The following is a 26601-nucleotide window of genomic DNA, read 5'->3' as shown; positions in this document are numbered from 1 at the left end:
TCCAAAAAAGCATCCATAGTGGTGGTCAGATTGATTGGGGGCTTACGGTTCCACATCACGCCCGCCTACGTAGCACCTTCAGACCAAACCACAGAACCATCATAGGGGATTCTCCAGAAGTATAAATCTCACCATACCACGCCTTGCTGTCAAAACCTAGACCCAAGAGGGCTGGCCCAGTCCAGTCTCTTCCGGCTTCTGACAGGCACCAACAGGCCCGCCTTGGCCCAGGCTTCATCTTGGTGCGGCCATAATGCAAGCAAGAAAATGTACCCATTGGTTTGTTAGTGAATAGCATGCAAAATTAGGTTGCAGTGGGCCCGTCACACCTGTGTGCATCTTGGGCTTTAGGCTCACATGCTACTAGAACAACTGGCGCACACAAGGAGTTGGCGGGTAGAACTGACCCAGGGCACGTGTACATGGCCCCTGTTATTAGCAGGATCACCTGGCTGGTGACACCTTTTTTGGATGGTAAGGGGTGAGTGTTAGCACGGCCCCTAGGGAGGGGTTGCTGTATGACATGTCCTGCAGGGCACTACATTCCTCTCAAAATCCAAAAGAAAAGGACAACAAGTCCAACCTGTTGTAACAAAACAAACAAACTGGATACCACATAGTCCATCAGTCTCTATAGTCTATCAGCAGGATAGCAGTGGACATATGGACTGATGAAGGTTGTTGACAACTAGGAGTGATGGTGGCCAGGTGTTTCCAGTCTTTCTTCTGCTTCTTTTTGCCTGAATGTTTTGGGTTGCTGAGCTGTTGTTGACTGTGTCTGGATGGATATGCTGGAAAGCATGGGGCAACTACTCAGGTCGCATATGCTTGGGCCTTATTCTCGGTTCTCCTGCAGTGCTGTCACCAGGTTGTCCTCATTTCACCTGAATGGCATGATGCTTGTGTGTTTAGATACGCTCCATCAGCAGTGCAAGTCTTCTTGAGCGTGCCTTTCAGGCCTAGCCTCTCTTGATCTTCTCTTCTTCTTGGCATGTTCAGTCATACTTACACTTCCTCCTTTCTTTCTCCTTCGTGCCTCAGCAAGTACCTTTTTTTCCAATTAAGCTAGGGTCTCTTCTCTGGATGCAGCGGTTTGCATCATCTTTAGGACTATACAGATGAGATTTCTAGAAGCTTGAGTCTTTTCTCCTTCTGGATGCAATGGCATGCACCTTCTTCAGGGCCGGCCAACAGGACCTCTTAGTGGTCGACTATCTCTTTAGTCAATCACTGGCCTCAGGGCTCCGGCTTGGTGATGATCAGGAAGTCTCTTCTTGAGTGCGGTGTGGCAATAGGCCACATGTCTCATGTTTTCTCTTCAGGGACCTTCATGGAGCTCCTTCTCTGTGAGTAAATGTGTGTGGCTGGCCCAGTTCTTCAAGGATCTTGCCACTGCCTGACACTCTTCCTCTCTGGGCCATTGTGGCTTCACACAACATGTTGCACATTCCCTCTAGAGGGAACTTTTTGGAGCTCCTACTCTTTGGTTGTACCTTTTCATGAAGCTCCTACTCTGTAGGTAAATGTGTGTGGCTGGCCCAGTTCCTCAAGGATCTTACCACTGTCTGACACTCTTACTCTCTGTGCTGTTGTGGCATCACACCACATGTTGCACGTTCCCTCTAGAGGGAACTTTTTGGAGCACCTACTCTGTGGTTGTCTCTTTTCCAGGACTTTCTTTGAAGGGCACTTGGGAGCTGTGGTTGTGCCTCCTTCCTCTATGTGGCAGATGACTGGCACCTTGAGGCATCGGTGATATCAGGTTGGTGGGGTGTGGCACAGTATTCCTTGAGGTTGCATGGTGGTGCAGTCCTAGTGTCTGGAACATGGCCACGACGTTGTGTGCTTCTTTTCACTTCGTTGTCTGACTCTGCTTTCTCTGGGTTTCCTGGTTGAGGGAAGGTGAAGTGCTTTTTGTGGGCTGGCCATTTGCGAGTTTACCCCTCTGGACCTGGGTGCTTCCTGATCTGCATATGCAACATCAGAAGAATCCCCTCTTTTATGTCCCTGGCTCCCTTGATCCTCTTTTCACCGCTTGGGGGTTATATGACTTTGAGAATTATTTTGTGTTGGGGACAGTGAGTGCTGCCTGGTTCAGCAGTGCCATAAAAAACAGTATCCACTGCATGCCTTCTGGCACGTTGCACTCTCTGGCAGTGTTCTGGTTGCAGCGCCGTGGATGGCTTCTTCTTCAGGGTCTGACAGACCATATCTGGAGCTTTCTGGGGGCAGCCATTGCCTTCTCGCCCTTGCTGGATGGTGTTGTAGTCTTTTCCCAACTTTGTTTCAGCTGTCTGCTTTGCGTCACATACATTTTACCATTCTCTCTCCTTGGCAGTGTCTCTGCTATGGCAGTGTTGGGAGTGAATGGCCCGCTGCTGTCCTTCTCCTTCTCTTCTGGCATGTTGTGCTATCTGGCAGTGTTCTGGTTGCAGCGCCATGGAGGGCTTCTCCTTCTGGGTGTGGCAGGCCATATCTGGAGCCATGATACATGTTTTCACCTGGTGATGTCCAGCTGTTGTGGGAGTCAGCCACTTTTCCTCTAGGTGGTGGTGGTGGGCAACCACCACGTGGTGCACAGTGGTCTTCATCCTTGTCACAGTTGCTAGTAAGTTGGTGCCCCTTCAAGCAGTGGTGGCCTTCCCACCTTGTAGACTCTGCTCTGTCTCTTTTCCCCTGGGGGACAGAGCTTCGGGCCAAATAGACAGAGCTTGTGCAGCAATGTGAAGTGTCTACTTTCACCTACGGTGGGAGCAGATGGCCAGCAGGGGCATGCAATGCTCTATCCTGTCTTCTGTGTCCCGCTCATGCAGGGCTTATCATCTGCCTGCCATGATGTTCCTGGGTGCAGCCCTCTGTCCACTTCATTCACGCCTTTCCCTCTTGTGGGGAGGAGGGGCTCTGGTGGGGCTGCAGGGTTGAGGTGGGAGGCCAGAACTGTCTTCACCTCTCCCACAGTGGTGGCAGAGCGCCACTAGGGTGCGTGCAGCACTCCCATGGCCATGATGGGCTTCCTGGTCGGCTCCAATATCTGCAAGGGATCAAGGAGCTGCATGCTGCTCGCACTGGCTCTTCAATCATGGCAGGGCAGTTGGTACCTTGCTGGTTAGCAACTCCACTGGGGCAGTCTCTTCCAGCAGTGGGAGAAGACGACCTCCAGGGGTGGATGTGCTGTCCATGCTCATCCCTTCTTTTCCCTATTCACACATGAAGGGCTCATCTCTCACCTGATGTACACCTGCCAACACCTCACTCGAACTGAGTAGGTGAAATGTGGGGTCATTAGTGCTCTGGTGGAGTAGTCCTGACACCGCAACATTATCATGCTCTTCCCTTACTTCTTGTGCAGCCTCTCTTCCTGCAGCAAGCTGGTGACGGCTCGTGAACGTAGATGGATGGTCACCTCTCTTCCTCGCAGTTGCAGCAGGCAATTGGCCACAGGGGGTCATGGGGTGCTTCCTTCTCCAGTCACGGCTTCAGTTGCATGCTGTAGTCTCTGGTATGAGGAGGGAGACGGGCAGCTGCTCCAACTACCGCCTGCCTTTGGGTGAGTTGTGTGGGGTAGGCATAGCACCTTGTTGGGCTGAGTGCATGATGCAGTGCTCCAGCGCTCGGCCTGCATCTTCTCTTTACTGCTGGTGCTGCAGTGTTGCCATGGAGAGCAAGCCCTCCCCTCCAATCCCCTCCCTGAGATGGTGTCAGATGGTCACCAGGGTGTGCACAGCACTCTCAGTGCCTTTCCTTGCTCTTCCTCTTTTCTACCAATGGGCCTCACCTCGAGCCTGGCTGTTGAGCATGTGCTGCTTCTGGTCCTCCACCGCCTCACCGGAGTTGCAGCAGTGAGATATGGGGCCTCTCCTCATTTCTCATGGCATCTCTCTCCCGGGTGCTAGGTGCGGAACTGCCTTGAAGGGAAGCAGGGTCAAGGCCGGCCACTACCTGTAGAATCCAGCTGGACTCATTCTAGTGTTTCACCAGCTACTCGGCTGAGGGCTGACCGTACACCCACACCACACACCCATCCAACACAGGTGTCACCAGTCAGGTGACCCTGCCGATAAAAAGGGCCAGGCGCATGTGCCCGTAGCCACTTCCTAGAACCATACCACTGTGCTGTGTCACCTTCTTTTTGGTAGCATGAGGACCTTGGGCCCCCAATGCTACAATGGCGACTAGTGAGTTTGACCCCCACATGGCCTCAGCAGCAACTTCGACATTGATCGTGGGGGGAAGAGTAGCCTCTGTATGAGGCAACCCCATGTCTCCTGCCAGCATGCAGCGCAGGCACAGGACAAGGAAATCACCCAGTGTGGGCACCGGTTCCACATGTAAGAGCCCGGCAGCAACCCAAGTGCTGGGGCCCCCGCAGTCGGAATGCCGAGCAGCCCTGCAGCGTGAGGCAAGGGGTCTCTAAGAGGAAGGTGTGTTGAAGCCCCGCCGGCACATGAGATGGTAAGGGCTGTCCTGCTGCACCTCTCCGCATTTAACTCGGGCACCCCTGGGGTCAAAAGAGGCCACGCACAGCCTATCGTACCCCCCCAGTGAGTGGCGCACCAACAAGAAAGAGTGAGCAGCAGAGCGGCCCGCAGCACTGCCAAAACGGCTGCAGCCGCCGCAAAGAAGAAAGCGCAAGGGTGCTGCCTCGTACCAAACATGGCGCGCAGTGCCCAGGGCTGCCCTTCCCTCCCCCGTTGTCAGCAAAAACGGCCTGCAGCGGCAGGGAAGGCTGTTGCAGCCGCAGCGAGGACGTGGTGTTGCTGCGCACCAAGGAAGAGTACAAAGTAATGCCCAGGGCCGCACCCCCCCCCCCCCCCCCCAGAAATGCCATGAGACCAGCCCTCAGCTGCAAGGGAGCTGTCACACACAGAGAGAACATTTGAAAACAAAATGGCCAGAGCTGGCTCCTCGGCGACACAGCCCGCAGCGCAAGGGAAGGCTGCTGCAGCCGCAATGAGGGAGCTGTGATGGTGCTGCCATGCACCAGAAGTAAAGGCAAAATGCTGAGGGCTGCTCCCTTTACCTAAAGCCACGAGGGATGCCCGCCAGGGTCAGAATGACCCCCTCTGTCAGATAGCTGCGCCAGAGAACATGACGACACGGGCAGGAGCCAGAGAAAATGGGCAGAGCATCCGAGAGCGTGATGTAACGCCCGGCACAAGAGGCTGTGTCATCCGGCCACACAGCTCCAGAAGATGGCCACCGTTGGCCCATCATTGAGCAGTGTCAGCAGAGCTGACCGACCCTGCCAAGCAGATGGAAGCAGGAGCGAGTGCCGCAACCGTGCAGTCTCGAGGTGAAGAGTCGCGCCATCGAGTGAAGAAATGGAGGAAAAGAATGGTGACCCTCCTGCCACGGAGCAGTCCACCAAGAAGATCCCAGAACGGACCAGACCGGCAAGAGGTCTGCCAGAAGAGCAGATCAAGTCCTACTGACAGGACTCAGCCTGCGACAGGCTGCGACCGAGCTAGATGCACCGACTGAGGTGCAGCAATAGGTCCATGTGACGCAGCATGCGACCTGTGGCACGACGCCACATCAAGGACGAAGAGCAAGATGCAGAGATGCAGTGAAAAGTCCATATGATGCAGCATGTGACCTGTGGCATGACGCCACACCAAGGATGAAAGAGGAGAAGAGAGCGTGGCACGATGCCACAATGAGAAAGGATGAGAAGAAGAGAGGAGTGTGACAGACCGGTCACACCACAGATCGACTACATCACAGGTGCGCAAGCGGAAGGAAGAAGAGCGACAGAACTGAGGACTCGTGCAAGCAGATAAGAAGGTATCCATCAGCACAAGACAGCCACCAGGGTGAGCAGACATAACTGAAGACAGCTACGCGGGTGGACACCCACGCTTCTCAGTGTGACCATCCTGCCACTTGTCACCGGCTGCGATGGCATCCCTGTCGCCAACTGCACAGGCCAGCAAGACCCACCAGTGGCCTTGATGTCCATCATGTGATCCTCCCGCCGACGAAGACGCCACCACCTGTTTGATCTGCAGAAAGATGAAAAAAAAAGATCATCATCTTGATGAGGTACGTCGCCCAACCACCGAAGGAGCACAGCACCACCTGAGTGGAGCCAGAGTCAGCAACAAGAACCGACGCTGACCAGGCATCTCTGGCAATGTGGAAACTAACCACCGTGAACCAGACACCAGCTGGTGAGAGCAGACCATACCATTTGGACCATCCACCCTTGGGGTTGCACAAGACTTGACCGTGGCCCTGTTGGGAGTTCAGTGCGACTCCTTTGGCGCGGCCTACGTTGGCCCGCACTGCCCACGCAGTCCGGTGGCAATCCAGGGGCAAGGGCCTCCAGGGAAGTCAGGTGAGAGAGGAATCCCGACGCGAGAGATGCGTCTGAGACAGCTCCACGTCAGGCATCGGGAAGCACGGAGGTCACATACAAAGACTGGTCACCCAAAGACTTTTGCACTATGGCCAGAGCATCTGAATCCTGACGGCCTGTGGTCCTGTAGGCAGTTCCTTTGCAACGCCTTTGCTTGGCCTGCGATAGGCCAGCACAGTCCACACATTACTGTGGCAGCGCACCAAAGGGCCTTGAGTAGACTCCTATTAGATGGAGTTCTGGCACGAGAGGGAAGCCTGTCGACACTCTGCTGATTGACACCCATGTGCACCAGGCCGCCATGTCATCTGCAGTCTTAGGAGGTGTGCCGTCCCCAGAGTCGGAATGCCTTCCAGAACTGTGTACAGTGGACTCTTCACTTCTCCAGATGCACCCGCATCAGAAGTTGTACATAGACTTTGACAATGTGAGTCCAGGCGGGACCGAACCGACAATCCCCAGCAAACTGTGAGGTCGTGGACAAGTGACTGAAGTATCTGGATTTCGTCTGCACTGCTGTTTATGTCCAGCACAGTCTGGTTGAACAACAGAGGCATGCTGTGATATTGACTTTTCTGGACTCGTCATTGCAGCAAGTTGGCTATCGGAAGGTGGATGGACGCTGTCATCCTCACCCTCTCTCAGGCTTTTCATTTGCCTTAGTGTAGCATGCCACATCCTCAGAACCTCAATTGCTGCCCTCCTAAAAGTAGGGTCAAGGTGCTCCAGAACCCATCTACACCTCCCCCACTGGAAAATGCTGTGCTCTTAGCAGCGCACAAGTGGCGCCAGACCCTCTCGTCACCAATGTAGCATCTTGAGCCTTAGGCCCACATGCTGCTAAAACAATTGGCACAAAAGCAGGTGGTGAGTAGAAGTGATCCAGTGCACGTACGCCCGACCCCTTTTATTAGCAGGGTCACCTGGCTGATGACACCTGTGTTCGATACTGAGGGGTAGATGTTAGCTTGGCCCCTCTGGAGAGGCTGCTGCATGATGTGTCCTGCAGGACACTACAGCACCCTAATGCCTCCCTCCGTGCTGGTGTGGCTGATGCATCAATGATATTCTCACAATGCTTCTTCATAGGAACGGTTTATATTTTCCCGCTTTGTTGATTTCATTCAGCCTTGTAATGTGAACTGTGATCTTTCTAGTCTTTTTCACTAGAAATGACTGTTCTTTTCTAATATTTGTCTTTTGTTAACTATCCACAAACTCCGTGTTCTGTTTGTGAAGTGCAAGTCTTGGGGGCAAGAACTAACATAAAGATTCCCATGTTGTCTTGGTCGGAGTTTCCTTGACTACCACACTGTGAATGAGGTTATTTTTTGACACAGAAGGTTTAGAAGATCCTTAAAAGACCATGAAGCCACCATACTTTGTGGTAATACTAATGTTTTTAGAAGTTAATTTGTATCATAGTCTGGTTCAGGACTGGAGCCTAATGGAGGCCCGCTCCACTTAGGAGCATACTGGCTGCATAAGTGGGAGGTAGCGAACATGGTGCCATAATTATAACCATCACTGTTTCTGCCACTTGAGGTCCAAGCATTTGACTTGTTAGGTGAAGAACCTTCAATCATTAAAGTGTCTTTCAACTTCTAAGTACACTTTGAAATGGATGTATTTGCACCTTCTGTTCTGCGAGAACTGGAAAAGAGGTTAGCTCTGACATCTGAGAAATGACATCAGCTGTTGAAAGATCTCCAATATTTGCTGCATTTACTACAGCTGGCAGAATGCAGCCCATGTTGGTACCCATCAAAGCCCACCTATCCCATCAATTCTCAACTATGCCTAACCTTTGCTCTTTTCACCGTATGTTCTAAGGATTTCTTGGGTCTTGTAGCAGGATTGTTCATCCTTTACGACACCCTTAACCTTCGTGGGAGAGGTACACTGCTTTGACAACACTAATCTCAAAGATTCTAGACAACAAGCACAGGGCTCCTTCAAGCTCGGTCTGTGGTGATTGGTAGCCTCCTAAAAGAGCATGACCTCATTTTGCTACATTAATAAAGAGGCAAAAATGTTTGAGAGCATTGGAAAGAAAAAAAACAATGGATCTTACATATGGCAGATCGATGCTAATGTAATCAGTGTACCATGTACTACAATGGGTTGCACCGTTTGCTTGAGTTTGATCGTTCTGCCTTGCTGTTGCCCAAATTGGTGCTTAATTTGAGCTTGTGGTTTTCGGTGCGGGGCATTTTTCTGCGCCGGCACTTATTTTTCTGAGGAAAAGAGACATGGAAACGATGGAAGAAGAGAAATATAGAAAAGCCTCACAAAGGGAGAAAGCAGAAAGCTGCAGGAGTGAGCTGAAGGGGCAGAGAGCAGCTGTAAATGGATTAAAGAGGCCTGAGATGGCTTTAGGATTACGCTGCCTCAGTATTCCTTGCACACAATTAAATGCAGCAGCCACTTGTTTCAGAGGGGCGCTTTGGGCACCAGCACGTTTTTATTTAGGATTTAAGCACTGGCCCAAAGCAAAGAAGGCCAAGAGTCATATCCAGTCATATTAAAATGTATGAATCAGGTAGCTGAGTAGATACTGCTGATGCCCCAGGCCCTCAACCAGGGAGCTGCTTAGGCCCACAAACACTAGCCTGACTGAAGTCTTGAACGGTGAAGCGGGGAAGTTAAAACAAGTATCACCAGTCGGCTGTTGTGGAAAGAGCCTCTTAGACCTTTCAAAGGATAAGGTGCTCAAATTTTAGACGGCTGGTGTGGTCACAGAACAATTCACTGAACGTCATTAAAGTGGAACTTGCAAGACCCCAGTCATCTTCTTTCCAGTTGACTAAGGTTTTCAGACTATCCAAGCAGGGATTCCTTTTCCCAGATCTTCTGTAGGTCTTTGTACTCTTCCTCGACTTCACAGGTAGGATTTTTGTCCTTCAGGGGATTTTTATTGATAATAAGAGGCCCTGAATAACCCCGTCCACATGGAAGATCGGAGAGGACGTTTTACTAAATATGTAAATGTAATGCTTTTATTTTTTAAATTAAAAATAAGAATACAACTTATTTACATGTTATGTTGGCTGAATTTCTTATATCTTTTACGAAAAAAAAGCTAATTGCAATTCAAAGCTGTCGCCGGGTCAATAAAAGAAGCTCTTTCACAAGGCTTTTTAAAAGAAAAAGGGACAACATAGGTAGACAAGTGTAGCCTTTGGAGGCTGGTAAACCGAAAATGCTTTTGTAAGGTAGCACACTTGACCAGTTTCCCACCAGGCCTTGACAGTGGCAATTGGTCAAGTTATTTTGTGTGAGACTTGTACTCCTGCTCGGTAGATCCCTTACCTCCACTGGGAAGGAGAAAAGGCTGTATATGATTTCAGTGAGCCTATTGAAGGAGAACATGGATTACTAATAATTTCAAGAGAAGAGCCCATTGAAGGAGAACATGGATTACTTATAATTTAGTGTTCTTTCTCCCTCAGGAGACATCAATTGGTATTCAGAGTAGCAAGCCCCTACTTTGAAAATGCAGTAGAAGTAAATGGCATGCTCTATCAACAATCCATATCTTTCTACCATCAGCCCTAGAGTCTTACTCAAGACCATAGCGTCTTATGAAGGACAATGTAGCTGCTTTGCAGAACTTTACAATTGGAAATATTACTTAATAAGTCAGTAGCTGGAGCTTTAACTCTTAAGAATTAACCTTGGTTCTACCTGATGAGGATTCGTTGGCTTTCTGATAACATAGTGTAAGATACAGCAGGCAATCATTCTAGAAATAGATTGTTTGGACTTGAATAAACTTGTTTAAACAGGACTGTAATTCGCAAACGAATGCTTAGTTTTACGTATTTCGTTTGTTTGGCAACCTGCTGACCTCTTTTTGAATTATGATTGACTTATTTTTGAACAAAAAAAAACACAGTTTTCCCGGTAGGCCTTTACCTTACGTCCCCACAATGTTTTAGTTTTCAAAATTGACTTTTCTAATCAAAATCACTATATTTATATATTTTGTAAAAGTTCTTCAAGTTCCTGTCAGTTGATGGGACATGTCCGTGTTTATGGTTTCAATAGCGATTCCGTGAAGGAGAGCTGGGATTACAGGTAACCTTTCCATCTTCCACTGCCAATATAGAACCTATATTACTCATATCTCATGTTGCTCTTGGTTGTCCAATCACCGTCAAAAAGCACTGCTTCAGTTATCCTTTCAGATGTTTCGGCTGTGATTCAAAGGGACTGGTTATAAATGGCCCACTTAATTGAAGCAAATACCTTTTTTGAGAAGGGATCGCAAGTGGTGTGATCTTTAACACACTCAATATTTAGAGGATGTAACCAATTTGGCACCCTCCGTTACATTTTTCGCAGGTCAAACCTGCTGGAATGTTAGCAGGGGAAAAACACAGTATTTATTAAGACATGCGGATTAGGCGCCTTTGCACCAAAATCTGCATACTTTCACCAATTTAGAATAGGGTCAGTTTATCGCACCTGATAAATTCAAAATCAGAGGACGTCAGATACATTTGGTGCAATAAATTCAGACTATCCATATAGGGCAATTGCAGAAAGTCCTAGAGACTTCTCCTCCTGGGAGCCATTGATCCTGTCAAATTATTCACAGGAGGGAGAAGGGCTTCTGTGTTTGCTATCTCTGAATATGTCTGACCTAAATCAGTTTACCACCTTTCAAAAATTCAAGATGTTGCCTTTGGCATTCATACTAACAGCACTATAACTTTATGAGCTGTGGTGGTGGTCAGTGAATTTACAGGGTATATAAAGCCTGATTTAGAGTTTGGCGGACAGAGTTTTCTCTGACAAGATGGTGGAGGAAAATTCTTTGACACTATCCCAAGTGATTTTCGCCCACCAGATTTGGAGTTTTCCTCCAACCCTGTGGACCGCTCTCTACATTGACAGGAACTGCTATCCTGGCAGTTCCTGTCAGTGTAGGAAAAGTTTGAGGAACGGTATTGTCAGACATGACATACACCTGTCAGGATTTTTTTGAAAAATAGTTTTTCTAAAACAAACTTCCAAAGCAGGAATTTGTTTACGAAAAACAAAAAACAAAGGCCTCACAGCCTTGGAGGTTCCTCCTGAGTGTAAGGGTCAATATTGTTTTTTTTTCCTGTTCCTTACCACCAGGTTTTTCCTAGTGTTGACAGACAGTTAAGTCTGTCCTGTGATGGCTTCTACTTTATCAACGTGTCCAGAACATATATGGTCTACCCAAATCTAAATCAGGCAGATAGACTGAGGGTTAAGTGAACAGGGTACTTCATTGCATTTGCGACAGAGTAACCTGTCCATCAAACTCTAAATCAGGCCTATAGTTTAATATCACTTTGAGCCTATCCCACAGGAAATACATCTGGGAGGCCGAAGGGGCATAGCACTTTCTGATGGATATGTCCACTTGCCTGCAGATCCCTCACCTTTTGAATATCCTGGTGTTAAACTGAACCAGGAAACTTTTCAACAGCTCTCCACGCAGGTAGGGGACACTGGCTTCACTTTGACACCTGAAGTGGTGTCCTCATGATGTAATTGGGGTCACTGATGTCAGTTCCCTTTTTACAGTGCCATCCATGCATATCCCGAGCTCAACTCTCTTCAAGACATTAATCAACATTTCTCCTCCCTTTCTCAAAACATTTTCACATGCAGTTACATGATGTCTCTCCTTACACATTAAGGGTTTAAAACTTGAAGGAACTGTGATTGGCTGATGGCCATCACTGACCTGCATGACACCTAAGCGTGGTCTTTTGGGTGAGACCACAACATCAAGGCCTGCGGTTTCTGTTGGAGTACGCACCCCAAATCTATCAGGGAACAGGAGGTCAGTCTCAGGATGAACATGGACTGAAGGAGAGGTCTAGACCCACATCAAGAACACCGGAGTCACCACTTTCATCAAAGTTGTCAAAATACAAGCATAAGAAGACAAGATGCTGCACCTCCAAGTAATGCCAGTCTTCCAAGAGTAAGTCCCCCAAGCACTGCCCCCACACCACAAGCATCCTTTTCAGAGCCAGAGCTTGTGGAGGAAATCACAGAGGATCTGGTGCCTGTGACTCCTTTGGACCTAACAGCAATTCAGGGCACGCTTCTGTCTGTAGTGGTGGTACCAAGGCCCCAACTTGGTCAGCATTAAATGGAATTTCCCACTGGAACACATCCATCTCACTTCTGGAACACAATGTTTGACATTTTCAGACATTCCGTGGTCCCCTCTCATCTACATCCAGCCCAATGGGTCCAATGGAATATGCCTTTGGAGCTATTCTAACACTGTACTCTACAGTCTTCAGTCTGTTCTTAACTTTGCCACCTGTCACTTTGGCCCTGATTCTGCCCGCAATTCCAATCCCTGCCATAGGTTCAACGCCACGCCCAATGCCACCTTTTCATAACATGCCATCGGTTCTTCCTCTTTGGTGCCGAATCCGCTGACTCCTCCTGCACAACAGTCATCCCCTCTAGCTCCACAGCTCCCAAGACAGGATTTGTTGCCTCTCATAGAGTTTTCTCCACACATTCTAGTGGGAAGCTCAGCTCCTCTTAGAGGATGGGTCATGCTTTTTCAGGGACTCTGCCCCCATGAGGATTCTTGCCCAGATACAGACAATGGTGACAGGCACTCTACAATGCTGGACCCAGACTTTGCTGGTCTTAAAGATGCTAGTGGCCTTGCCACCTCGCCTGAATGGGAGCTATACTCTCCAGCTTGATTACCTTCCCAGGAGATTACTTATCACTCAGTCATTAAACAAGTAGCAGATGTGTTAGATCTCCAGCTTCCCTCTGTCGAAACCAAGGCCAGCCTCTTGACAGAGTTGCTACACGCTACATCCCTCTGCAGAACTTATTTAGCCTTTTAGCGAGGCCCTTGCTGAGTTTATTCTCACTGTTTAAGAGAACCTCCCTTCTCTAAAGCTGTGCATTGGGTTATAGCGAGAAAATACTGACAGGCCACAGGTAACCCAGCTTTTCTGTTGTCGCACCTTTCACTGTAGAGCTTCATTGTCCATGCATCCTGCTCCTCCAAACCCTTCCTAGGTGCTTTCCCTTCCACACCATCGACCAAAGAGTCGAAATAAATCGAGTAGTTTGCCATGTCATTTTCACTAGGCTGTATGGTCCTGAAGGCCCGTATTTATACTTTTTAGCGCCGCATTTGCGCCGCTTTTTGACGCAAAACGGCGCAAACCTACAAAATACAATGGCATTTTGCAAGTTTGCGCCATTTTTGCGTCAAAAAACGACGCAAATGCGGCGCAAAAAAAGTATAAATACGGGCTGAAATCTTTAACCGCCAACTTCCACATGGGTTGTTACACCCATGTCCTCCGGGGCATAGACAAGTTGGTACTACTCAGTTTCTCAGACCACCTTCCACCCCACTTCTCAGAGCTGCTAAGGGGCGAACAAGAGGCAGCAAAACAAGTCATTTAGTCTGGACTGAACACAGTGACCTTGGTCACCTAGGCCATGGGAACTTCTGTCTCCCTTCGCCACCATGCATGACTTAGATGTTGTTGCTTCTCTCAGGATGTCCAGTCCACACTGATGGACCTCCACTCTGATGGTTCACACATCTTCAGAACCAAGGCTGACTCTGCTTTTGAGAAGCTCAAAGAAAGCAAGGCATCTAAAAGATCTGGCTTTCTCCAAACACAGCAGAGGGAATACTGCCAATTCAGATAGTTTTGTGGCTTCTCCAGGGGGTTTTCTTTTTGAGGCCAACAACATCATGCCTCTCAGCAAGAACAGCAGGCTAACTCACTCTACAAGCCATGTTAAGGCTGTGACAAAGGAAGAGGTTACTAAGTACACTCCCTCTCCTCTCTTCCTCATCTTCCTCCCTAGCCACTGCAAGGACGCAGCCATAGTTCACACTTGTTAGAACACAGGGTGCCGGTTGGAGAATTGGTATCCTCCTTTCCAAAAGGTCTTACAAATTGTGGAAAGGGTGTATGTCCTATCATTTCAGCAAGTCCCACCACCCATTACCTCTTTTCCTTCAGCACTTCCACTCAATCACCTACAAGTCCTTCTACAGTAGGCAGAAATGTTTGCTGCACAAAAGAGGTGGTGGAGTTTGTGCCAAAGCAAGAAGGGGGCCAGGTGTACTACTCCCATTACATCTTGGTCATGTAGTAGGATGGCGGTCTTCATCCGATCCTAGACCACAGAGTTCTGAACTGGTTCCTCAAGAAGGAGAAGTTCAAAATGCTGTCCCTGGCTCAGGTGTTACTCGTGCTGGAAGCCGAAAACTGGATGGTGTCTATCGAACTGCAAGACACATATTTACATATACTGATGATGTGGTCACACAGGAAATACCTTTTCTTCACAGTAGGATCTTCCGGCTACTAGTTTGCAGTCCTTCCGTTTGGCCTGAATTCAGTACCACAAGTTATCATAAAGGTAATGGCAGTGGTCCCAAACCATCTCAGACAATCCGGGATTCCCGTATTCCCTTGCCTAGATGACTTGGTCTTCAAGGTCATATCTCCAGAGATGGTGTTGCATCACCTTCAAGTCACAACCTTATTGCTGTTCAACCTTGGGTTTTCAATCAACAAGCCTAAATTCCTCCTGGTGCTCTCTCAGCGCATTCTGTTTCTAGGGGCAGTACTGGTCACCACACAGGATCAAGCCTTTCCCCTTCCACAGAGGGCTCAGAACACCTATTATTGATAGTCATATGCCTACTAGGGCTGCTAGCTTCCTGCATTCTGTTGCTCATTCACACATGCTGGCACACGAAGGCCCTCTCTTAGTGCCTCTGCAGTCAGTGGTTCCAACATAGCGGGGATCTTCGGAGTTCCAACACGATCTCTAGGGAGAGTGCAACAAATTTTAAGAGGTGGATTTTTGAATGCAATCTCATTTCAGTAAAGCCTTTCCAACCGCCACAGGCAGGGGCAAAATCATCATGGATGGGTCCACCTTAGAGTGGGGAGCTCACCTAGGGGAACTGGAGATCAAAGGTCTTTGGTGTCCAGAGGAGCAGAGATTGCACATCACTCTGCTGAATTGTGGGCTGTCCGGCTGGTATTCAAAGCCTTACTGCTTTGCCTTCCTTATCAGTCTGTCAAGATCTTGACAGATACAATGACTGAGGTGTGGCACATCACGAAGGTTCAGGGTTGCACTTTCTCAGCTGGGAAGCTCAACAACTCTGGGTCCTGGATCAGAATGATCAGATCCAGCTGGCATCCAACCGTCTGGCTGCTGAACTGAATATATGTGCAGACAATTTCACACTGCGTCATCTTGCCTGCCACGAGCGGCACCTTCACCCAGATGTAGTTAAACACATCTTCAGTCTCTGGAAGACACCTGTGGTGGTTCTCTTTGCCACTCACAAGAACTGCTTGAAAATGTGTGTCTTCCAGCATCCGTTGCAAGAAGCAAAAGAAGACATGTTTTGCTTGCAGTGATATTTTCTGCTTCACTACATGTTTCCTTCCATACCCTTTATTCCTCTGGCCTTGAGGAAGATCCACCTAGACTAGGCCTAAGTCACTCTGATGGCCTTTGACTGGCCACAAAGAGTGTGGTATGCAAACCTGAGGCATCTCGCCCTGTGACCCCCAGCTCTTTCTCCCTCCCAGGGTAGACATCTTCTTGTAGTAGTAGGGACAGGTTGTGCACTTCAACCTCCAGAGCCTCCACCTTCATCCTGGAGAATGAACAGGGTAACCTGAATGGTGGTTTTCTTTACCTCCTGAATGTTGGTTGTCATACTGTATTCCCACAGGCATTCCACCAATCAAGTGTTCTTGGGGAGATAGAGCATGTTCATGAAGTGGTGTACGGACAGTTCGGTAGACCCTGTTCAGGTCTGACATCTTACGATTTGCTCTCTGCTGGCTCAGCAAGGGTGCGCAGTAGGCACAGTCAATGGATATTTATCAGCCTTATCTGCCTTTCCCTGTCTCCTGGACCAACCATCTCTTTTTAAGTCCCCTGTAGTCATAATGTTTTTGAAAGTTTTCACAAACAAGTTTGCCCCTTCCCCGTTCATAATGCCACAGTGGGATCTTAATCCTGTTCTCATTTTTTAATGTGTTTCGTATTTCATGTCTTTTCACCTAGGCCAATCCATCACTATGGCAACCTTCTTTCCTCCCCCACATCCTATGAAATAGAAGTAGTGGCTCCACAGATTAGAGCCCTAGAAAACAGCCAGCTTCTACTAAAGTGCTCCTTATGGGAGTATCCCTGAAAGAGTATTGAGAAGAGGGAACATAGAGAACACTGTATGCATTCGATAAGCATTATTGCACTGATGTTCAAACTAGAAATGAATCATCAGTGGGACAAGCACTGCTCCAGAATCTTTTTGCATTAGCCTAGTTTCATCCCTTTCTACTACTGTATTGTTAGAACTGATTTTAATCTTAATTCAAGTATGTGAATTTATGAAAGATCCCATGTTGAAGAACAAAATAGTTTCTTACCTGTAACTATGGTCCTTAAGAATTGATATCCTTGATAGATTCACATACAACCCATCCTCTAACCATTGCATGAGGCACTAAAGTGCAAGAATTTGCCAGTTGGAAGCTTGTCGGAAAGGAAGAGCTGTGGGTCCTTTGATAGCAATGACCAGAGTCAGAGGCACACAGTGAGGTTGACCGGCAGCATATAGAGTCTGTGTCTATTTTAAGAGGTGTTTAGTTCCTGCATACATCATACTTTCAAGTGAGTAACTTTTTTGTGTGAAAAACTTAAGCAATAAGGATATATTATTCTTCACCAGTCTTGGAGACACTTGTTTTGTCCTTCCTACAACATTTTTCATAATCTGTTTCTGCCTTTTTTGTCTCTTGTTTTCTTGTGTCTTGTAGAACTATTTCCGGGATGCCTGGAACATCTTTGACTTTGTCACCGTTCTTGGTAGCATCACAGACATCTTAGTGACAGAGTTTGGGGTAAGTTTAATGGTAGCAAGCCTCTGTGAGGTTAGCTCATGTGTAAGCTGCTCTGCATGAGAGGACATATGTCCAAATGGTATTCAAAATGCTTAGAAAGGGTGGGAAAGAGCAATGGGCCAAAGTGGTTTGATAGCAGAACAGAAATATAGTGTTGGTGCACCTCTTTGCAAATGGTAGTGGATCACCCAACACAAGTAGTTACTGGAATAGCTATGGGATGATGGTGACAATAGTAAAAGACACTCATAGCAATTGTTTAAATCTTGGGTTGAGGTTAGAGATTGACTTGCGTGCTGCATGTGGTGTTTAAGAAATCAGCAAAAATAAAAACAGTTTTCAGTTAGGCATCAATTAGCGGGGGCTGGACAAGAGTAATTGTTATGGACAGTTGAAATGTGTGCGGTTCTATACTGCAGATTTCAGTGTTCCTGCACACCACAGTTATTGAAGAGGCTTCACCCAGGCAAAGTAAATTCCAGGCATGATTGGCTTGAGAGCCCTTAACCCACATTTTGCATTTGAGGGGACAGTTGTGCTAATCTTGTCAGTGATGCAAGGGTATGATATGATTGATCAAGAAACCCCGCTCACTAACACTCACTTCTGGTCCCTCTCAAGGGCATCAAGTCACTCTAAAGAGTCATCAGCAAGGAGTGCTGGGATAATGGTCACCCACCTACTGTGTACTGCCTACCTAGATCAGCTCTCTTGATGTGGAATTGGTCAGATCTAGGCGTGGTCACTGCGCTGGATCTCACAAATTATTACTCAAATAAGTCGAACCAAGAGAACAAAGTGTTACTTTAATAAGAAATCAACGGGACTGTTTAGACAACAGTCAGAAACCTTCCTACTCCTACCACCCAACAGGACTTTAGTTTTCTTCTATCTTAGGGGACCCCCAGAATCTAGTGTATTTGATCATGTGTGTGAGGTGGGGTGCATTTGTGTGTGTGGGGGGGTGGGTGTGAGCGAGCAAGTACCTTCCTTCTGGTGCAGAGTCTTTCCAGGGAATATGAGGAAGAGTCATTAAATGGAGCAGGTAGAGAATTAATTTACCTGTTTTTTCAGCCTTTCAGATGCTCTTTTTTTCTGCTGCTTTGGCATGATTCACAGTTGGGTGGTAAATGTCTTTAAGTGGAGAAAGTGTTCAATCATCCGGTGGAGTAGTCTCTAGTGGTGGTCCACTGGTGGGATTACATTGATCATAGGCATACTAGAGTCAAGGTAATTCTGCTGATGGATTTATCAATTGAGGCAAATTCTCCAAAAAGACGATTTATCACTGCCTCCACAAATCAAAAGATTTTCTATGGCCACTCAACTCCAAATCAAGCCCAGAATTTTTTCTTTAAAGCAGTTGGGTATAGAGCTTCTTAAATGCTCAACAGGACTTGTGTTACCGCCCTTGGAACCATGTGTAGGTGGCCCTGCAGCCCTTTGTGCTGCAATCATTGCCGTCCACTCTCCATGACACTGCAGCCTTGGGTGTTGTTGTTTATGTAGAAGTAACAAGCCGTACAATGCATGTGATCTAAAGGTCAGACCTGGGAAATTGGGATGGTACAAATGCCTGCAGTACCTTCTTCCTTCTGAGGCAGTAGTGTAGCCCAGTGAGTGGGGTGTTGTATGTTTGCTGCTGATGTATACGTCGGAATTTGCTGTTTGCAAAGTATAATGATTTGTTGTGTCTCTTATCTTGTCTTTTTCCATGCTCTCTCTTTACACTTTGCTATATTGGCGCAACACCCTCTGAAAATTTCATCCAATCAAAATGCACTATGAAACTCATGTATCCATCCATGAATCGGTCTGTGTCTCCATACCAACTAATATTTCTAAATAAAAAAATACTGAAATTTTTCTATGAAAAAACATTCACAATTGACAACCTAATTTGATTTCTGGTTGTGAATAAATCTGCAATGTAAAAAATAACCTCCCAAAAAATCTTCCCCATTCATCTTCAACATGTGCATCTAAGAATCCGGTTGGTTTGTAATTTCTTTCTGAAGCCCTAATGCATTACATTAACTAAATGCTTCTTTTGTGCATGTCCTGCTCCAAGCTTTCTAACTGGAGACTGCCTGCAGTGTGCTCTACTGTCTATGACTCATACTTGATCTTCCTCTGCCTCTTGCTCTGCCTACTCTCTCCCATCACTCTCCGCACTTTCTGCTCTCTCTGCCCATTCCTCCATCTCTTGTTTTTCTACTTTCTGTCTTACCCACCTGGTCCCTCCAACCTCCATCTTGCACACCTTCTTGCATGGACATTCCATTTCTCCCTAACTTCTCTATCACTTCTTCCGTAGATCTCTTCCTCCCTCTTTTCTTATTTTTGTTATCCTTTATATCTTATTTTTCTTTTTATACTTGCTTAATGTATCTCTGTTGTTCTCCTCCTTGAGGCTTTTCTGCCACTAACCTCTCTTGCTGCCTTCTACTTCCACTCCTGCTCTGTTTTGCAGCCTCTTGAACACTCTCTCTCTCATACCCACTGTGCATCTTCCTTCCCCTCAGCTCTCTCATCCTCTCTCTCACTCTTTCTTTCACTTGTTCTCTCTGTCTTTCTAGTCTCCCACTTTTGCTCTTGATAATTTTCAGTGGCTGTCCCTGTATTGCTGTGAACAGTTTGTATTTAAAGCAGGTGAACAAATCTGCTTTCTCAAACAGGCAAAATAGAAAAAGGGAGTACTCTGCCTCACACTTCAGCATGTAGTCAGCCCCAATGCATCCTGGTAAATGCAGTACGTTTGTTTTATATCCTTAAAGTAAACTGTAGTTTTTCACCTTAGTAGGTGCAGCAAGTGCTGTAAATCTCTGGACACGTGTTTCTGGGTTCAGCCCATCATCAGCAGAGAGCAGCTTTGTCTGTGGGGCAGCTGGAAATGCTGCCAAAAGTCCTCTTAGGCGTATGAACCACTCACTGGAATTCTGCTTTCTCTACTAACTTGTGAAGTCATTGATTTGGAATAACCACTTTTTTGATGGCCTAACCAAGCCTTTCCAGCATCTGTGTGGAAACGGGATGACATGTGCTCTTCTTATTCACTGTGTTAGACATGGTCCTGGCTTGCTGAGGGCTACCAACCCTTCAGTGTATGGTTATAGGTAGTTTGTGGTGGTGGATTAAATTTCCCTCTAAGGACACAAACATTGGAGTTAGGAATTAGGAGCCTGCTGTCATGCCTCCTTGTCTTCATAGCCTGACAATATGTTTCATGGCCTTTAGTTATATGTAGGTTGCAATAATAACTAAAGATGGGAAATCAAGCTAACTTTAAATGTTAGTGGCAGAATCTGTCACATCCGCTAACACTGACTCGCATGTGGCAGATATATGAGAGGTCCCTGAGTTGAATATGTGACAGAACAACTAGGTCCTAAACAACTATAGCCTAAACCACTACTGCTAAACAACTAAAAAGTCTCTACAACTAAGTACTGAACAACTACTGTCTGAACAACTACTGTATCTGAATAACAATTGCCTGAACAACTAATATATATATATATATTCTAAACAACTAATAAACCATAAAAACCAAAAGGAAAACCTTACCTTAAAATTAGTTGTTCAGGCAATTGTTATTCAGACACAGTAGTTGTTCAGACAGTAGTTGTTCAGTACTTAGTTGTAGAGACTTTTTAGTTGTTTAGCAGTAGTGGTTCAGGCAAGTAGTGGTTTAGACCTAGTTGTTCAGGATGTTTCCCCCCTGAGTGTCTTAGAGATACTGGATGTATGTGATTTAGGATATCTTAAACAAGTTTACAGGGTGTGCATAGATGAAGCAGATTTTGGGAGAGTCTCATGGGGTGGAGATTATTGGGATTTCAACTGACATACATATTGAGGTTATATGTTTAAATGTATTTTATTGAGTAGATGTATAGGATCTGTGGTGGGAGAAAAGAACTATAATGGAGGTGAGATTTCAGATCTTCAATAACATGGCCATAGCATGTGCTAATGTGGTTACAAAGGAGTGTATAAAGTTTCTGGTGATTGGGAAGATCTCTTTTGTGAGTAGTACATTATGTGGCAATATGATGGTACTTCAATGTGTCCTGCTGCATCTATAGTGATTGGGAAGATCTCTGAAGAGATATAGAGGCTCAGTGGTTATTGACAATATATTATTTTAAAAGAACCGAGCCAATGAGCTGGAACTGGTCTGTGAAACTTGGGAGGTCTCCAGTGTTGTTATTGTTCATAGATTAACATGCTTGAATCATTCTCAGTGGTTGAGCTGGGAGTCCTTCTGTTACAATTAAATAACAGTGTTGCTCAATAAAGGCCCAGAGTCCTCAAACACCTGCCCTAACCTATGGATCTCAGAAAAGAACCAAACTTCAGCCAATCAGAGTGGAACACATTGAGCTCAACTCCTTCTAGAGGCCACAGTACCTTAGATTTCTACCACACGTCATGTTGAAGGCAAGCCTTCAGAGCTCCACTTAATCTTCTCTTCCAGTTGGATTTTTCCACTTTTGCCCTGGGATTATGCAATTTCCTTTGGAACATACTCTCAGAGTTCAGCTGCCTTTGGACTTTGGTCCAGTGGAAATTTAATTTCTTGAGACTATGTCAGATTCTCCTTAAAATGTTTTCCAAAGCATATAATTCATGTGGAAATACCATACTGTGTGTTGAAGATCAATACAAGGCCTGCATCTACTACATTTACCTTCACCATGACACAGAAGCATGTAGGATTTATAGGAAAGTTTCTCCCGAAACCTTAAATGACTGAATGGGAGAACTTCTGAGGTGGGTGCAGAAGAAAACTTCAACTGATATTCCATCTTCAGGTGTACGTCCACTCACACTATAATATCAAAAAAGGTGCAAATATGTAGTTGCGGCTAAGGTAAGAACTCCAAAGAAGGGGGTTCTGCTGAAGGGCTACAGTCTACATCTGCTGGCCTCTGAAAAGTCTGACAAGAGTTTTGAGCCTTGGTAAGTCCACATCTATATAGCTTTCTGTGCCCCCTGCATCAACAATTCCACCTCCCGTTCTCTTCGGCACCTTCCATCTGAACTGACAGCTCTTTTGCCCATTTCACTGTTAACAACAACTGCATACATAAAGGTACCATCACTGAAAAAAATATTGTTGACCACTATTGGATAGGTCACCATCGACAAAGTCATTTAAAAAGCCACTGTTGACGAATGGACTGTCAACAACAAACCCAGCGATGGCAAGATCACTACCATCGATGACAACAACGCAGATGACAATAGCTAGGTGATGTAACCACCAACTGCAGCATCTCCTGTAAAAGGTAAGAGGAGGTCCCTCTTCCCTTTAACCATCAGATACTTGACCCAACAAAGTACAGTTACTACCACCACGTTTCTACCAGGAGACTGAAGATGAATATCAGGATGAAGGTCTTTTTTCATAGCAACTAGCCCAGCCAGCTGCACGTAAAGTTTCAAGACACAGATGAAGACATCCAAATCAAGGCATGTATGATGATGAGGGTGTGGGTGACTCTTATCACCCATACTATGATGAGGAGGAGTAGGTCCAGTTTGGGTTTACGGTCATCCTCATTATGACTACTACTGTGATGGAACCTATTAGAAACCCTACTATCAAGATGAATATATGCTGTTGGTGCTACTGAACCTTATTAATTACCTCATTATGATGACAGACAACTATTTAAAGGCTTCCATAGCAACCATTACAACTTATGGCAGTACTTCATGTATTCCTCAACCTCAGGAAAAAAGCAACTGGCACCTCGGCCCGGGTTATCACAACAGCGTGTGCCACACGCCACACCATGCACAGCTCCATCAATCACCCACATGGACAGTGATCCCCCAGACGAAGAATTGTGAAGGATCAGCCTGACTGTTCCAGTGAGTGGGATGCTTATGTGACACCTAGCACAGGGGACCCTCCCACATCCCTCTTGCAGAATTCCCCTTGCCCATGAATGATATTGAGCATTCTCACAAGGTAGTTGAGAGAGCTTCCAAGCGTTTTCAGCTCCCTGGAAAGTGTCACAAAGACTGAATGCTTCTTGCATGATTTTAAGAAGCTGACAAGGAGAGTTGTAAAGTCCATGCCATTCACAGAACATACTTGGTAGGAAGGGCTAACAGTTATGCATGCTCTGGCATTAGTTGCAGCTGTGGTGCCAAGACGTAATGAAAAACATAGGGCACTTGACAACACACTGCTTGTTCAACCAAAGGCAGACTTAGCAGTCATGCAAGTGGTCAAAGGAACTCCACATAACCGAACACTTCCATATACCATACCATTATATCATGAGGAGGGGTGATGGCAAATTTTGGCAAAAGAGTATCCACTCAAATAGCTAAGCCTATTAAGATTGCAAATACGTTATGCATTATTGCTCAATACTTCAGACAGATGTGGTCGAACATCACACCATGCATTGATTTGTTCTGAACAATAAGAGAGAAGAAGCAACGGTGTGAGAGAGAGGGAAGAGACTCTGAAGCTGTGATAGATGCTGCCATGAGCATCTTAACTACAGGTTTCCAGCATATGGCAGAGGGAAGCAGTCCTCTGTGATCAAGTAATGTTAAGGCGCCCATCCTTCCAGACAGAGGTCCAAAATGTATTCTGGACATGCTTTATCCAGCCTGTCATGTGTATTAGGCATTACAGTCCATTAAGACTAACACAGACACTGCCAGGTCATTACATATGCCACAATACAGATTCCAGAAGTCATTTCAGGGGGCACAACAAAGACATCTGTCTTCTTGTAATGGAGTATTCAACCTGAACATTTCCCGCACCAGAAACCACAGAAGCGGTTTTACTAGCACTAGCCCTACTATCCTCACAACAGACCCCTTTCATTCTCCTCATGCCACAGGCAACAAGGTAATTCCTAGAGTGAGCAGAATTAAACAAGAAGGCAGTGACAATGTGCAGGCCATAACTAACTGATACTCCACCCCACAGGGCTCAGTGAATGGCAGCATTTTACACTTTTTCCCTGGTGGGAGGCTGCAACCACAGACAAAAGAATCCTGGGTGTGGTTCACTAACGTCACATATTAAAATTCATCCAAAGACCTCCGGAGTGCCCACCAAAAAAAGATGCTGAATCAGCATCTTCATCTATTACAGTCAGAAATCTTCACCATGTTGAACATAGAGGCCACAGAGCGCTTACCCAGATCTCAACGCTCCAAAGCATTCTGTTCCTGTTTGTTCCTCACAAGGAAGAAATTGGGAGAATGAAGGTCTACTGTGGATGTCAGACACTTTTTTGCAAGCAGTCATTTTGGATGGTCATACTGCAAGACGTTTTGTTACTGCTTTAGAAAAGGGAGACATCTATTGTTCTTAGAACTCCAGAATGAAGGTTTGCAGCTATTTCTGTACTTGGATAACTGACTGATCAAAGACAATTCTTATTTAGTGGTAGTGAGGTTCACCTACACCTCCCTGAGCATAGTTCACAAGGTGCAACTTCCTCTGAATAATCTTGCATTATCCCATCAACTCGTAAAATGTTCCTACGAGTGATACTGGACACTAACAGGGAGAGAATATCCCACAGAAAAGAGGATACAATGTCTTCTGACAGCAGCAAAGCAACTAGGAAAAATGTCAGACACTAAGAGGCATATTTAAGAAAAATGGTGCTGCACACAGTGCAGTGCCGCTTTTCTTGCGCCCCTTAGCACCCCCTTAACACCACCATGTATGTGCTGAATTTAAAATACAGCGCACCAAGGCGGTAGTTAGGGTACTAGTGTCAGAATGTTTTGCGATAGTCCGGCACTTTGCAGGATTTGCTTCCAAAATTCTGACGCTAATCCTGCAAATCACCTAGAGACCCATTGTAACCAAAGGAAGCCTCCTTTTAATGCCTGCTCCGAGCAGTTGTTAAAAGTGCCCGAAACGTGGCGCAAGGAAATCTCTCAGATTTCCTTGCGCCATTTGTTTTGCCCCTCCTGATGGGGGAACACCCCCTCTGCATACATTATGTCTGGCGCAGGCATTATGCAGCGCAAAGGGTTACAAAATGGCACAATGCATTGCGCCACTTGGTAAATATGGTGCAGCATTTTGGGCCTTCTAACACCACATTAGTTTTAAAAAAATTATGCTAATGTGGTGTTGGAATGGCTCTAGGGACTCTTAAATATGCCCCTTACTACTTAATTTTCTGCTGAGCATGATGGTATCCTCCATATCACATATACTAAATTGCTGGCTTTGTATTTGTCCACTTCAGGACGAGCTGGACCCCTAGTAGTTATAGACTACAGAATTCTATGGATTCTTTCTGCGGACTAATCTCTGTAACAGTTGTTATAAACAATACACTGTCCTGCAGCCATACTGGACCAATAAAGCTGCAGGACTAAAGTTTCTTCAAAAAGCAGCTTATTTTGCCACGACAAGAGATGCCTAAATGAAGTTGTGGAGTGCCCACGTATTGGACCTAAAGGCAAGTGGACATTGGTCCTTCCATAACAGGCAGTTGCACACCAGCGTCCTAGAACTGCCAGTGGTAAGAAAAGGTCTGCAGTTGTTCATTCCAAAATTTGTGAACTCTTTAGTCCGCAAAGGAATTGACAACATCATATCCATCTACTATTTAAACAAGGAGGAACAAGCTAACAACTACTGATGGAAGAAGCACAAGAACTGTGGTATTGGGCCCTGAGTTATTGCATTACCATGATGGTGAAGCACCTGCCCAATGTCAAAGATGTCTCAGCAGATTCTCTGAGGCACGCAGTATGAGGCAATCACAAGTAAGAACTTAATCAGATCTTCTATGCTGGGATGATCCATGGATTGACATTATATTAGCAACTAACAAAAAATGTAGGTACTTGGCAAGCAGTTTCTCAGAACCAGGGTAGAGGGAGGACGCCCTTTTGATGTCATGGTCCAAGATATTTTCATACGACTTTTCACAGCTTCCCCTCATCCTAAAGGTGATCACCAAACTCACAAGGAAATCTTGTTGACTGATCTTCATATGGCCAACCTGGCCCCACCATTATTGGTACACAGATATTCTCCAGTTATCTGAAGCCCATGCATTTCACTGGGTACACAACCGGATCTCCACTCCCAGAATGTGGGAATGATCCTCCATTATAATACGCATCTTTCAATTTGACAACCTGGTTTCTGAACACTTGAAGTTTGCTATCTTGGACATATATGACAAATGCTGAATCATACTAGCCCTGGCTAGATCACTGTTGGCCAGTAAGCCAAATGGAGGAGATTCTGCTCATGGTGCTTTGGGTCTGTTGTGACAGCAAAGATTTCTG

General features: G+C 46.3%; 1 protein-coding gene across 12 annotated transcripts in view; it reads left to right on the top strand.

The window, feature by feature from the left end:
* CACNA1A (calcium voltage-gated channel subunit alpha1 A) overlaps positions 1–26601 on the top strand; it is a 1156221-nt gene that overhangs the window by 755582 nt on the left and 374038 nt on the right. For all 12 annotated transcript variants that reach the window (XM_069230415.1, XM_069230416.1, XM_069230412.1 and 9 more), the window contains one exon: positions 17209–17292. In XM_069230415.1, coding sequence (XP_069086516.1) covers positions 17209–17292 — 84 coding nt within the window. The remainder of the gene's footprint in view (positions 1–17208; positions 17293–26601) is intronic.

Source organism: Pleurodeles waltl, chromosome 4_2 (assembly GCF_031143425.1).
Source record: "Pleurodeles waltl isolate 20211129_DDA chromosome 4_2, aPleWal1.hap1.20221129, whole genome shotgun sequence".
NCBI lineage: Eukaryota > Metazoa > Chordata > Amphibia > Caudata > Salamandridae > Pleurodeles > Pleurodeles waltl.
Note: the sequence above shows the minus strand (reverse complement) of the source record. Positions and strands in the feature narration are given on the sequence as shown.